The sequence below is a fragment of the Oryza glaberrima genome, chromosome 1, assembly GCF_000147395.1.
Source record: "Oryza glaberrima chromosome 1, OglaRS2, whole genome shotgun sequence".
Classification (NCBI taxonomy): Eukaryota; Viridiplantae; Streptophyta; class Magnoliopsida; order Poales; family Poaceae; genus Oryza; species Oryza glaberrima.
The window spans coordinates 6,571,267-6,585,498 of record NC_068326.1 but is presented as its reverse complement, the minus strand read 5'-3'; the positions used below and the strand labels follow the sequence as shown (position 1 = coordinate 6,585,498).

The window sequence follows — 14,232 nt, the reverse complement described above, 5'->3', positions numbered from 1 at the left end:
CCAGTTTGAGAATTGCTGCTAGGAACTGTTTTGGTTGGCAGCCAACAGTTTATCACGCTGCTGCTGAGTTCTAAAGGACGATTCCAAATGGCAATTTCGAGTTATTTGAACCGATACACGGCTCATTTTCTGTAAAAAAAATTCATATGAAAGTTTTCTTTAAAAAAATTCAAATAAATCCATTTTGTATCATTGTAATAAGTAATACTTGATTAATCATACGCTAAATGGCTTCTGTTTTCGTGCACCAGTAGAAATCCTAACAAATCATCCGTATTGAACTCAACCTAAATATCATTGGCGGGCCATACCATATTTTATTACTTCCTCTATCATGTAATAAGTTCATTTTTAACTTCTTCAATTTATCCTAAAATAAGTTTATTTTTAAGGTAATCATTGCATCAGAGTTTGCAACAGTATGAAATAACTGTATTGGAGTAAATAAAGTGATAAATAGTTGCATTGAGATTTGATAAAATATGAGTATTCTGATCCTTTTGTTTTGTATTGGTATGTATAAGATGGGTGAAAAATAAACTTATTTTGAGATGAAGATAGTAGTACATTGGTCCCACATGTCATGCTCCAAAAATTTAGCCAAAGCTTGCTACATTTATGGCTTATAAGTTATCGACCAACTTTATGTTACTCGTCAACTCACAGTAAATTGAGTTGTGGTAAAGTTATTATTAGCCTCTACTCCCTCCGTCAAAAAAAAAACTCAACTTCTAGAGTTTAAATTTTGTTACATACCCTCAGCACGTAAAACGAGAAGTTTATTCCTTCAATACCCTCTACCTACCTATCACCATTACTACTTTTTTCAATAATGAGAAACATTTTAGTCATTTTCACTCCCCACTATTTTTGCATTGGGATGCTAGGGTTTGATTTAATATGAGACATAGGGAGTAGTCGAGTAGCTCTGAAATTTAAGCCATATGTGAAAGTTTATATGTTCGTGTGTGGTAGGGAGGATCAGGTAAGATATAAGCGGAGAGATGAGTATCTAGCTGGTGAGAACATGAAAAAATTGGAGTTCGTTCTAGTTTATTTCTAAATTTTATATGTACCATTCTCTCAAAAAAAATTATATGTACCAAGAATAGGAATTTGAACTGTTGAGGAGAGGCTATGTAGATTCCAGTTCCAGGAGTATGTAGTTGTAGCTAGCACTAGCAGAAACTTCATTCAAATAACACGGCCAAATCTTTGGCAGTATAAAAAATAGAATAAATAAAAGTACAGAAACACATGGTTAGAGAATACTCTGAACACTGAAGGAAACTCTGTGCTTTGCAGGAGAGAAAAACTTTGCAGGTGCAGAAGAGGTGGTTGACTCATATGCATGCATGAACATATGGAGAAATAAATCATGGTTAAAGTATCTTTGATGATAAAACAAGTCACGATAATTACAATGGTTTTTTTAAAAATAAGAATGGGTTAAACACATATCCAGAAGTCAATGTCGTATATTTAGTCAAAAACACTAAAACAGAGAGTACTATACACTCACAACATGCTAACATGATCACAAGCTGGCTTGGAATTGTAAATCCAGCAGGCTAAAGCATAGCATTGATAGTGCCAGGGCAGGACCACATAGAGGAAGCAAGCAAGCAAACTGACCTTTCATCAAAAGGATTATTATTCCAGTGCCTTGGTAGGCATCACTAGGTACTACTAGTAGTGGATGCTGCTCTGCTTGGTATTATGTCAACAAGTACTACACAGCAATACCAGGGGCAGGCAGGATAAGGAAAGAATTGACATTGCCACACACACTAGCAGATTAACTGAATGAATGATATGCAATGCTCCACATCCATCTTCTCTCACACCAGCCACTTGGAATGAACAGATGGTAAACCCTAGGAGGGGTAGTCACCACCATCTCTGCATGGAATAAATTCAGCACTAGAAATTGCAACATCTTGCAATCTACTACAAGGAGGATAGGAAAAATTCAGATATGGGCACTTGGAGTTAAAACTAAGGCATGATCACTATAATTAAATCTCAAAATGTGTTTCATGGAATACATTCTGCCCAGCTTTACATGCACACCAACTAGCAGACACTAGCAATGGGAAAGGGGAAAAGGAACACAAAGGAAGGACAGAGTGGAGCATCAATTCTATAGGAGGGAAGCAGAAACAGCAGATACTACAGGCAAGGAGAGGGGGGAAAGAAAGCCTGATTCTAAGGGATCATAAGCCATCATTAACCATTGAGCTATGGTATTTTTATACAACCTGAATGATGGTTGAGGAAGCCCTTTTAAACCATAGTATAGAGCAACCATCATAACCTTCAAAAGATAATGATATGAGCCCGTGCATGTATGTCCCTACTCAGCAACAACACATCAAAGCTGGCAAATAATCATTGCTTTACCATCTAATGCCTAGTTTTGAAATGTAAAGTAACCATAAGGTTTGCTAAACTTGGACTAGTTCATCAGTTTCACATAACATCATGATCAACGACATAGGGATGTATGATTGAGGTGTGGTGCAAAAACAAACTAGCATAAGTGTGCTCCAAATGAAGTCATATAAATAATACATCTTCAGGAACCTCTTAAAAACATTTAAACACTTACGTGACAGGAACATACGTTTCAGGACAACACTTGCAGGATAGGTAGGAGTGCTCAATAATAGCGGTAGCGCACTGCATACCAACCATTTACATGGATGGAAATACTACACATACAAAGACACATGCAACCGAATAGAGCGTACATCTCTAGGAGATGTTGCAAACCTAACATAACAGAGTCTTAAAAGAGTTTTTTTTTTTTTTTACTTGCAGAATAGCAAACCATGTAATACAGATCATATGGTGATCCTGTAAAACTATAAAATTATGGTTTTGAGGAACTGCCCTGCAGTTAGTTAATGTCTCCGTTTTGCTTTCAACTGTGGGCAATAACCATTCTAGTTCCTGTTCTTGGACTTTTCCCCTGCTCTTGGGGCTGAAAAAAGGAAAGACAAAAGGCACAAAATAAATTATGTATCTCAAGGTAAATTATCATTATTGCTATTATCTGGTAAAAAAAGGATGATGTTCAGAAAGCTTTTCCCATTCCAGGTTGTTAATCATGGTTTTTGCCCCCCCCCCCCTCCTAATAAAAACCAGATTATATGTACTACTTTGTTTTATCCTAATAATGATAAACTGTGTCTATTTAGGTTGCAGTCAATGAGACTCCATTAAATGATCAGAGTGGAACAAGCAAAGGCACTATTTGGCTCCAACGTCTTGATTTACAACTGAAATATTGATAACCACTGTTTGCATGCCACTCTGCTCTTTTCATGGCATTGTTCAGTTGCTGGTAAAATCTTAGATTGTATCAAACATTTTCACAAGACATGCTTTCTCAACTAGAGCTGGCAGCCATGGTATTACTCGCATCCAGTATAATAACAGCAAATCCATGGCTATCTAGGATTTTAGCCCAGCAATGTTCCAGAGCATATTTGCCTCACTTTATTTTTAGAACGAGGGGAAAACCCTAATGAAAATGGAAAAAATATTAAGAGAGTTTTACTGTTTTTATAAAACCTTGGAAACATTTATAACTTTACAAAAAAGAAACACAAGGAAACTAGTGCTCACCGATTAATGTTTTTCTGCTTAAAATATTTAAGCCTTACTAGAACATCTTAAGTCCAACCAAGGGTTATTTTCGAGAGTAAAATTTTCTGGTCTAAAGCTTTGGCACAAATAATGGAACAAGCCTTAGTTGAGAACAGCCTAAAGACAGAAAGAAAGTAAAAAAATGAAATGATAAAAAATAATTAACTCCCTAAGAGCAAGGGAGGAAATCTACATAGCAATTTGAACTTACCAAGTCCAATTGCATCTGAGCCTTTCATGATTCTGAGCCTCCGGCAAGAGTCGGTGAACATCCTGTGATTGCACCAAAAGTAAGACAACAGATAAATGATAAATTCAGTGAGAAGAGCAACACTAACAATCATATTCACAGCCAGAATTGCTATTTTAGTTATATGGTACAGGTGTACTTACTCCCATGGGACATCACCAACCAGCATCCAGTCACCATCCTTGTCTTCGTAGGTTAACACATATTCACCATCTTTCTGGTTCTCAGCACCTTCCTTACCTGGTATCACATTAGACCAACTACTACCTGTCAGTCCAAATAAACAAATAGCACAAAGGTTCCTTCATGCTAAAATCCACCAAAACCTACATAGCGTTGTTATTTACCTGCATATTCATAATTTGTGATGGTATGATACAACTGCTCATGCAGAATTTACCATTAATAAACTGAGATAATGTTTTACCCTTCATTGATGATTATGCTGAAAATACAGGTAATGCATCCTATGCACCTCAGTTCTTTTTATTCTATGAGGAAATGCACTTTGTATAACTCTAAGATAGATCAGTTAAACGAGAAATCTAACAGCAAGTATCATATTAATAAAACAGGTTGTCTGCATCAAGATCTGATCAGCTTATGGTACATGAATCCAGATACAAACTCTAGTCTACAATATCACAGAAAAACAAAATAACTCATGAAAACTAGAATAGAAGCATATCTGCGTAAGTATTTCGTCTACAAAATATGCAGAATTAGTACTCCGGTGGTTAGTTTGCACCACCTGATCACTAGAAAAGATCCTAAAAGGGCCACATTATACGTAATATGCTACAAATCTCATGCAAATTATATTCGTAGATAACTAGCAAGGTCAAACTTTGGAGGGATTCCCTACATAATGGTTGGCTGGTTGCTTTAATAAACAAAATCAGGTTCAGTCAAATGTTTGGCATGCCACTGAAAACAATCCTCATGTGCTCTAATAAACCTGAAATTTACTCGAAATATACTAACGAAAGCCCCACTGTTTCTTCCATCTAACATGATGTGTGGAGGTGAGTTTCAGCCCATCAAGATTAAATTATGTTGCAGCTTAAACAAAATAGCACCCGAGAAACCTCACCGGTGCTGAAGCCAATGAACATTTTCTCGAGACCCAAAGACATGTCCTTGTAGTTCTTGTAAGTTTTGAGGTCCACCTTCCTCAGATATGGTGCACCATCCATGCTAACCTTGACGTACAGGAAACCCTGACCCTGCTTAGCATCAACATCCTCCTTGTTGCTCTTTATCTGGTTGGTTGCCATCGTGTTCTTGCGGTAGCTGCGGATTGGTGGCCATCCCACCACCTGAGCCCTGCACAAGCACATCATTGCAAAGTAATAATTCAGTATAAATGTATAAGAACAAGAGAAAAAATCAATACCAGAAAGAAGAATCAGCAATAATTGTTCAACGGTGGGTCGACAAAAAAAACTGAAAACGACCACACAACTGTTTTTTCTGTGAACTTTGATCTAATAGGGGAGGAAGAAATTTGACCATTTCAAAGGTAGCCAGCTCAAACTTTCAAATATCAGGTTATCGCAAGTATTTTAATCCTTCAAATGAGAAAAAAAAAGAGAGGAAGAGCACGCACTCACAATTAATCTTTGGGGGCAAAGGAGTATAAATTTTAGAGGGAACTAGAAAAGGAACTACGCAAAGCTGAAAAAAAAAAACTTTTGAACGGTTCTAAACACAAGAGATCAAGCTAAATCCAAAACGCGCCACAAAGTTAAAAAAGAAACAAATGAAAAAAGCAAAAAAAAAATGCGAATTTTGCCACCCAATTTCCACGGAAAAAGTCTCTTTTGCGAATCCACAAAAGAGCTGCCTCAAATAAACATGGCACAGATTGCAAATTTCACCTTCTCGCAGGCAGGCCTAACTAAATCCCCCACAAGAAAAAATCTCTTTATGTAAGGAAAAAAAAAATCCTTCAAACTGATCACCCATTCGCGCTCCAACCACACCGACCAGTAGCAAGGCAGCATCCACCACCACCACCACCACCATCACCAAGAACACGACATGGCACCAAGAAAAAACACATGAAGAATCGACGGAATCCGCAGGAGCAAAGGGCACCTACTTCGCAGCCGGCTGCGGCGGCGCGGCGACCTTCTTGTCCTCCTCCTCAGCCCCCACCTCCTCCCCCTCCCTCGCCGCCTTGCCCTTCCCGGCGGCGGCAGTGGGCGGCGTCAGCGCGGCCTCGTCGGGGAACACGCGCTTGGCACCCTTGGCGGGCAGCAGCTCAAGGGTGGTGGCAGTGGCAGCGGCAGCGGCGATAGCCGCAGGGCGGCGGTCCGGCGACTCGGAGCCAGGGAGGCCGAGGCGGAGCTCGGTGCCCTTCAGGTCGACGTCGTCCGCGCGGGCGGCGGCGGCGGAGGAGGAGGAGGGCGGCGGCGGCGGAGGCGAGAGGCCTATGTAGTCGAGCTCGAGGGGCGGCGACATGGGGAGCGGCAGGACATGAACCGGGATGCGGCGGGTTTGGATTCCTATAGGAGGGGAGGAGGGAGATGAGATGAGCAAAGTGTGTAGTGGTGGTGGGAGAGGCTAGAGTAGAGTGGACAGTGGAGAGGTTGCTGCTGCTGTGCTGCCTACTTGATGCTTCTGTTGCCCGTTGTTCACTGTTGTTTAATCTTTTACCAGTGTACATCCTTCTAGTGTCTTTTGAATCGTAGAAATAAATAAAAAAATAAAAGAATTAAAAAACACAAGATTCTGATAGGAATGTAAGTGTAAAACAAAATATTAAAAAATAGAGGAGAAATATATGAATGATCGTTAGATTAGGTCATAGGAAAAACACAAGAATTGAATGAGAGTTAGACTCAACTAAATTTTTCAAGAGGTTGGACATCTTCCTAAATTTTCTCCTACGTGCAATGAACCATTTCGTTGGAATTCTATAGGATTTAGAAAACTCCAATCTTTTGAATCAAAGGTCCAAATAGAAAAAGATCATATATGATTTAATTTAATCCTATGAAATTCCTTCATTAATCCTTTGTTGATTTAAAAGGGTCCCTTACTATTTTTATGTGTCCAATTTACTTATCTTAATACCTTTGCTTTGATACAGATAAATATGAATTACTCTCTAATATAGCAATTTCTAATTATGTATCTGGACACATCGTTGTCCAAATAAATATGATTAGATAAATGCTTTTACGCTTCCTTAAAAAATTATATACATATACATAGCTAAAATTTGTTATATTTTACAATAGAGGGAGAATAATGTTTGAAAATAAATAATTGTGAGGTTTTTAATCAATCCGTCTATGTAGATATGTCTTTACATAATAAGCTGTATTTTAGTGATGAAATAATAAAGAAAGGACTGTTTTATAATATTAAAATAAATAAAGAATTAGTAAATGAAAATGTATTTATAATACAGTTCTTTAGGTGAAAGATTCATCGTCAAAACAATTACTCCTTCTATTTCAGATTGTAAGACTTTTTAACATTACTCACATTCATATAGATGCTAATGAATCTAGACACACATATATGTGTAGATTAATTAACATATATATGAATATGAACAATGTTAAAAAGTCTTATAATATGAAATGGAGGAAGTATAAGATATCTTTCCGAAATGATGGTGGACAAGATAGGTGTGGCATGTTTATAATTGTTTCTGGAACATTATTATAAGATACTCTTTGACAGCTTACTATTTTCTAAAACTAATTTATGTGGCCAGTGAGGCAGTGACCCGACCGCAAGGCAAACTGGTAGTACTCTTTTAATATAGGCGTGGCTAAATATATGTCGTGACATTTTTTTTTTGCGGGGAAAATATATGTCGTGACATTAACTAATCATGCCAAGCGTGGCAATGCTAGTTCAATTATGCTACCCACATTTCTTGACAATCTTTTTTTTTAAAGAAAAATAGAGCACTTGTTGGATGCTTAATTCTAAATCATCGAAACATGATCAAATAAATAAACCTAAGTGTGATATTAATTATTAAATGATCCACGGTGGTCGGGAAACTAGATATATTTTGAGGATTTTAGATTTATTACTTAGAAGTTGTTTAATTAAGGGCTTGTTCGGCGGCCAGTTGCTAAAATATACTCCATCCGCCTCCATAAAAGTGAATTTAGGATTGGATGTGACACATTACAATGACTTGACAAATGTATATCCAGATTTATATGTTGGTTTTTTATAGGACGGATGGAGTAGCTTCTAAGCAGCACTAGCTGTGAAACAGCGCTGCAATATAATCAACAGCCGAACACCCCTAATTAAGTTAACAAAATAAAATGTTCGTTTAATTTTATAGTTTTTTTCCCTGCATCTCTTGTTTAACAAGTTTATATCAAAGGTTGTTTGAAAATATGAATTACATTCCTATATACCAGAGATCAGAACTCACGGTATGGAGACCCATTTCTCTTTGGTATCAATAGATCCGCAACTGTCTGGACAACATACAAAATATGTTAATATAGTTTCATTTATTGGGTTTTAAGATATGATCGACAGGAATTAATTTCATGACAAAAGATATTATTTATCTTTTCCCCATCTTTTGCTACATACTTTCTCCTTTTAAATGTTTAACATCTTGATTATTAGTCTTATTAAAAATTTATCTAATTATTATTTATTGTGTTGTGATTTGTTTTCTCATCATGAGTACTTTGAGCATGACTTACAAATATATAAAAGTTTTAAACAAAATGAATGATTAAATATATGTCGAAAGGTCAACGGTGTTAAACATAGAAAAACAGATGGAGCATGTTCACATGATGCTCTCTAGCTACTACTGGAACTGGTTTTCCAGCCCAATTAAATGCATGTAGATGTAACCAAGACAGGTAGGCTTCCAATTTCCCTTTATATGACCATATGAATGCATGTTGCAGGCTGGTTTGGTCGAAACAAGCAACAAGACCAATGCAAAATTCAGCTTTGGCCCCATTCGGCTTGACAACTTGTAAAGCCCCCAGCCTACATTGTTTGGTACTGAAAGTACTGAAGATTTGGTAGATGAATGCGACTGGGCATTGTCCATTTGATAAGAATTCACAAGGAGGGGGACATTGGATCGACCCCCTCTCGCCAACAGTAGGACATATGTGCAGCTTCTTGATCAGGCCTTGATGAACTTGATTTCGATGCAGTACAACTAGCTAGTAGACAACAAAGGGATATATATATATATATATATATATATATATATTAAATTTTAATCATGGTGCCCGGGTACCATGGAGCACCAAACAAATTATATATATATATATATATATATATATATATATATATATATATATATATATATATATATATATATATATATATATATATATATATATATATATATATATATATATATATATATATAAACACATGATTGAAGGCCATACTGACAAAATAGCCCCACTACTGAATAAGCGTAACGGTATCAGGATACGAATGAAGCAACCAAAGATAATTTATACGTACAATATTTTTTTAAATAGATATATTAAATAATTGTTTGAAAGCTCGGGTTGAAGAATAAAGCAATGAACGAAAAAAATTCTCAAACTCAAATTAAAAAAAAAGTTTTAAATTTAAATTTTTGGTAGTCATTGATAAGCTAACTAGCAAACAAAAGACACTGCAGAGGCTTTTCGTAGCTAACACAACTGTGTGTGTGGGCTGGCTTTCCAAGTTCCAACAGAGATGGCACACCTAGAATATATCAACTGAAATTTAGTGGTGATCGATCGACCAGTGTCTATTCGAATTGGGATGAGGTACAGTCACTGTACCAGCAGTGACTGCACGTTAGCAACTGCACACAATGTGGAGCGTCCATTTTCATGATCAACGGTCCAGATCTAAGCTACAGTAGCTATGTGAATAGTACCCGCGCTACAGTGTTACTGCTACAGTAACCATGAACAGTGCTCTGCTCGATCCAGGCCGTCCGATATGTATCTGACGATGAAACTGCTACTGCTTAGGTTGCAGTCGCAATAGTTGCGACTGCACCCGATCCAAATCCTGTATATTCATGGCTGGAATGAGATGATCTAACTCGACAATGTTCATTCCCTTCTTTTAAATGTTCATTCCCTTCTTTTTTTTTTTGTCACGGTACAGTATATGTGGCATCAGAAATTCAGAGTCACGTACGTGTAATAACGTATATAATTAATCGATCCGTATAGAAGACGAAGGACACGCGCTGGTAGGGATGGGCAGGCAATGTCGTCCCTCACCGGCCGGAGAAGATCACAACGACGCAACGACTGACGGCGACGTTATGGCCGGCCGGTCGCGCGACAGTCCATCCGCTCTCTCTTTTTTTTTTTTCGGAAAAAGTACGAATTATCCCCTAAGTACCGTGGTCAGCCAAATTTCTCTCCGAACCCAGAAACCAGACATAACTCACCATGAACTTTCAATACCGGACTAATTACCCCCCTCAACCCAATCAAGAGCGGTTTTATCCTACGTGGTGTACGCGTGGCAACCCAGTCAACATTTTCTTTTCTTAAAAGATGCTGGGGCCCACCTGTCATATACTCTCTCTTCTCTTCCCCTTCTCGCTCTCTCTCTCTCTCCCTCTCTCGGCGAGGACACAGCGCGGGGGCTACAACGTCGTCGTCGCGCGCTGGACATAGAGGCCGCGGCGGCGGCGGTGGCGTGGGAAGAGCCGGCGGCGGCGAGGGACGCGGAGGCCGCGGCGGTGCTGGACACGGAGGCTGCGTCGACGGCTGCCCCTCCATGTGCCCCCCGCGAGATGGTCATAGCCTGCGTCCACGGCGGCCCCCCGCCATGTGCCCGCCCGCCTGCACGACCACGGCACTGGCAGCCACGCCACCATACCGTGGAGCGCTAGCCAGAGAGAACGAAGAAAACGAGCAGAAGTAGAAGAAAGAAGAAAAGGAGGAAAAAAACGAAAGAACCAATGAGCAGCAGCACAAGCCGTCATTTTGGTCCGCTGCATCGACATGACCGTTGTGCATGCCGTCCGGCTGCCGCACCCCATGCCGTCCTGGCTGCGTCTCGCCGTCGCTCAACCACGCCTCGCCAATGCACGGCCGTGACAAGCGCCATCCGGCGGCACCACCACCGTCAAGCCGGGGGAGGAAAGGAACAAGAACCAGAAAAAGAATATGAAATAAAAAGGGGAAAAGCGGGGAGGCAGTCAGTGCCCGTCGCCGTGCGTCCGCGCCTAGCGCCACAGGAGCCCAGCTGTCTGCCGCGTTGACCGACACAAGGTCGTCCGTCGCCAGCCACCGCACCATCCGCCACGCATCGCCACCGCCGACTGCACCGACGCCCGGCCGCGCCACGCGACGCTTGCCTTCCACCGCCGCACGGCCGAGCGACGCCCTTCCGCACTAGGACGGCGCCCGCACCGTCTTCCCGCGTCCCCTCACGACCACCCGCTGCCGCTTGACCTGCGTCGCGTGCCGCTGCAGTGGGCCGCGCGTCGCCGCCCACCACCCGCCCCAGCACGCCGCCGTGTGCGCCGAGAGAGAGGAAGCGGGGAAAAGGGGAAAGTGGAGATGAGAGAGTATACATGACAGGTGGGTCCTACCATTAAAAAAAAGAAAATGCTGACTGGATTGCCACACGTACGCCACGTAGGCCAAAACCGCTCTGGATTGGATCGAGGGGGGTAATTCGTCTGGTATTGAAAGTTTAGGGTGAATAATGTCTGGTTTTTGGGTTTAGGGGGGTAATTCGGCCGACCGCGATAGTTCAGAGGGGTAATTCGTACTTTTTTCTTTTTTTCCCCATGGAACAAAGATGTTCGTCAATTTAAGTATTTTTTTTTTCTCATAGGTTAATTGGATCCATACCATTGTAAATGTGTGGCTATTCAGATAAATGTTATTATATTCGTATTTGTGCTATTGAAATTTTGTAAAATTAGGGTTGTGCCACTGCCATCACGTTTTCCTCCATCTCCTTCCTTTTCCATCTTATTCTTTCCCTCTTCCCATCTTCTTGCTTGATGATGGCAGTGCTAGCAGTGCGAGCGCAGGACATCGACGTCTTTGTGACGACAGCGAGCGGCGGATAAATCCCCATAAAACTCTATACTCCAATCTTTTTAAACTTGGACTCCAATCCAAATTCAAATACAAGTTTGTACCAATTTGACTCACATCAGCACACAATAGTATCGCATATGTATAGAAACCATCTAAAAGTCATAAGCATGAAGCAATCTAGAAATTCCATAAAAACAACCCGAAATTGACTTCAACCCGAAGTCCGTTGGTCTGACCATCAGACTCCCCAGTCAGACCGAATCACCACCAATCTGACCAGCAACACCTGTCCAATCTAATCGACCTCCAAGAGCCGAAAGAAGTAATTAACTTCTTATTCCATTATGTAACGAACATGGTTATCATGACATAAAAGAAAAACTAATTGACTAATTATTGAGCTTCATATAGCATTCTCACATGTTGCACATAAATCACACATATTGTTGGTTAGTGCGCATATGCATCAATGCATGCATCCAAGATACAATACTTAATTTACACTATATTTCTCCTTCATGCTCCCTGCAGGGGTATAGTAGACAACATCAAAATGCGGTGTTGCTCACTCACTTTAAGAGAGAGAGAGAGAGAGAGAGAGAGAGAGAGAGAGCGCATTAGCTTGCTCGAGTAGTCCCTTGACAACTTTACAACGACAATATACTGTCGTTGTTTGATGCTGCCTTGCTAGCTATTGCCAGTAAAAACAGCACGCCTTTGAAGAGTGAAAAGTGCTTCCTCTTTTGCCCCTCTACATACCTAGGAGAAAGTTTAATAGTATAGCCAACTATTGGCTCCAAATTATCTTTAGTCAATTTAATGGCTAATTCATATAATAGTTACCTATCAATATATACTACACAATCAATATCTGGTTACACCTGCCATACACATATGTATCTTGAAGTTCGTGCTACAGCTGGCTATAAATCTGTAGCCCGCTGCTCTTTTATTATCTCAAAATATATTTATAGGTGGCTTATAGTCTACTACTGTACCTGCTATAAGACGATTAGCCTTTTTTTTTTATCTTAAGGATTAAAGTTATGATAAAGCAAAACCACATCGATTGGGTTAAAACACAAGCTAGGAAAGCACCTTTTCTCCTTGCAATTCCGTTCTAGAACCTAGAGTGAGTACATGCTCCTTTTTTCTTTTTTTTTAACCTCTCCCATGCAGATGCATGCGTGTGTTGTTGTTTGCCATTATAATACTCATAGTATGTAGAAAGACTATATAAGATGTTGGCTGTTGCAAAACACCTTTTCATCTCGGTGCGTGCGTGTGTTTGTTGCTCCGTGTGGGGAAAGATTAGCTAGCAAAAACTCACTTAATTACTGCCAATGCATGCATGGAAAGTCTTTGTGTAATCATCAAGGTTAGTGGCACTGCTAATCAAAATGTTACTGCTGCTGGAGTATATTTGTGTGGATGGTGTTGTAACATGGAGGACTTTTTTGCATCTAGGTGTATGTGGTCCTAGCCTAGTTGCCGTTGGATCCACGTTGAGATCCGTGATGTAACGAGTTGTTTTGTTCTATACTTTACCCCCACTTATAAAAGTTACCTATATAACAAAACGGTGACTTTGGACCTGTTCAGATTATAGCCAAAATAAACCTTACCAAGTTTTGGCAATGTTAAAATTTTAGCAAGATGACAATATTGCCAAAATTTTAACAGAATTTTTTATGTATTGACTAAATTTGGCAACCATTTTTTTTTAATTTTGCTAAAAAATAGTATGGTTAAAAATGGCATCAAAGTGAACATGCCCTTTTTTTTATCACTTCTACCATGGATCAACTCATACATATTAAATGATGACATAAGAACATACAGCGTTTGTTAACGAGATTCAATCGAAACCTACATCCCCAGAAGTTTGATTATAAGCATTCATTCCTAATCAATATAGCACACCTAGCCACTAAGAATCTATGGTATCGTCGTCATCCTCTTCGTCATGCACGCCTGGGTTGCATTTCATCGACATAGTTACATTATTACGTCCCTCTATTTTATATTTAAAGGGTTGTCAGGTTACAGATCTAGTTCAACTCCAACTTCACCCCTACAACCTAATGTAACTTAAAAGTCAATTCTAACCTAATAGGACTAGTGTATTTTGACACTTATCTAAAAAAAACTCTACCTTAGCGGCAGTGGTGGAGCTAGTGATGTCGCGAAGCCCGGGTGACTAATAGTGTTTTTCATCTTCGCTAGTGGCCCATATCACCCGTCTGCTAAATCTTCGCTGGCGGTGTCTTAAAGTGTGCCGCC

The 14,232-nt window shown here is 39.9% G+C and overlaps 1 protein-coding gene and 1 pseudogene across 1 annotated transcript; one reads left to right on the top strand and one right to left on the bottom strand.

Moving 5' to 3' along the window:
• Positions 1-2,510: 2,510 nt before the first annotated feature.
• Positions 2,511-6,507, bottom strand: LOC127778874 (auxin-responsive protein IAA3). The gene is made up of 5 exons (XM_052305519.1): positions 6,009-6,507; positions 4,998-5,230; positions 4,048-4,144; positions 3,866-3,927; positions 2,511-2,986 (listed from the first exon to the last, which is right to left on the bottom strand). The coding sequence occupies exons 1-5, from the start codon at positions 6,368-6,370 to the stop codon at positions 2,949-2,951; spliced, it is 792 nt and encodes a 263-aa protein (XP_052161479.1). The 5' UTR covers positions 6,371-6,507; the 3' UTR covers positions 2,511-2,948.
• Positions 6,508-10,850: 4,343 nt separating this feature from the next.
• LOC127768037 (uncharacterized) lies at positions 10,851-11,348 on the top strand (annotated as a pseudogene).
• Positions 11,349-14,232: the final 2,884 nt, after the last annotated feature.

Bases quoted from the DNA above. Each gene is read 5' to 3' on its own strand.
- LOC127778874 (XM_052305519.1), bottom strand. From the start codon at position 6,370: ATGTCGCCGCCCCTCGAGCTCGACTACATAGGCCTCTCGCCTCCGCCG. The intron at 5,231-6,008 runs GTAGGTGCCCTT...GTGCTTGTGCAG, and splicing joins CCGCCGCAGCCGGCTGCGAA to GGCTCAGGTGGTGGGATGGC. The intron at 3,928-4,047 runs GTAAGTACACCT...GTGCAATCACAG, and splicing joins GTTGGTGATGTCCCATGGGA to GATGTTCACCGACTCTTGCC.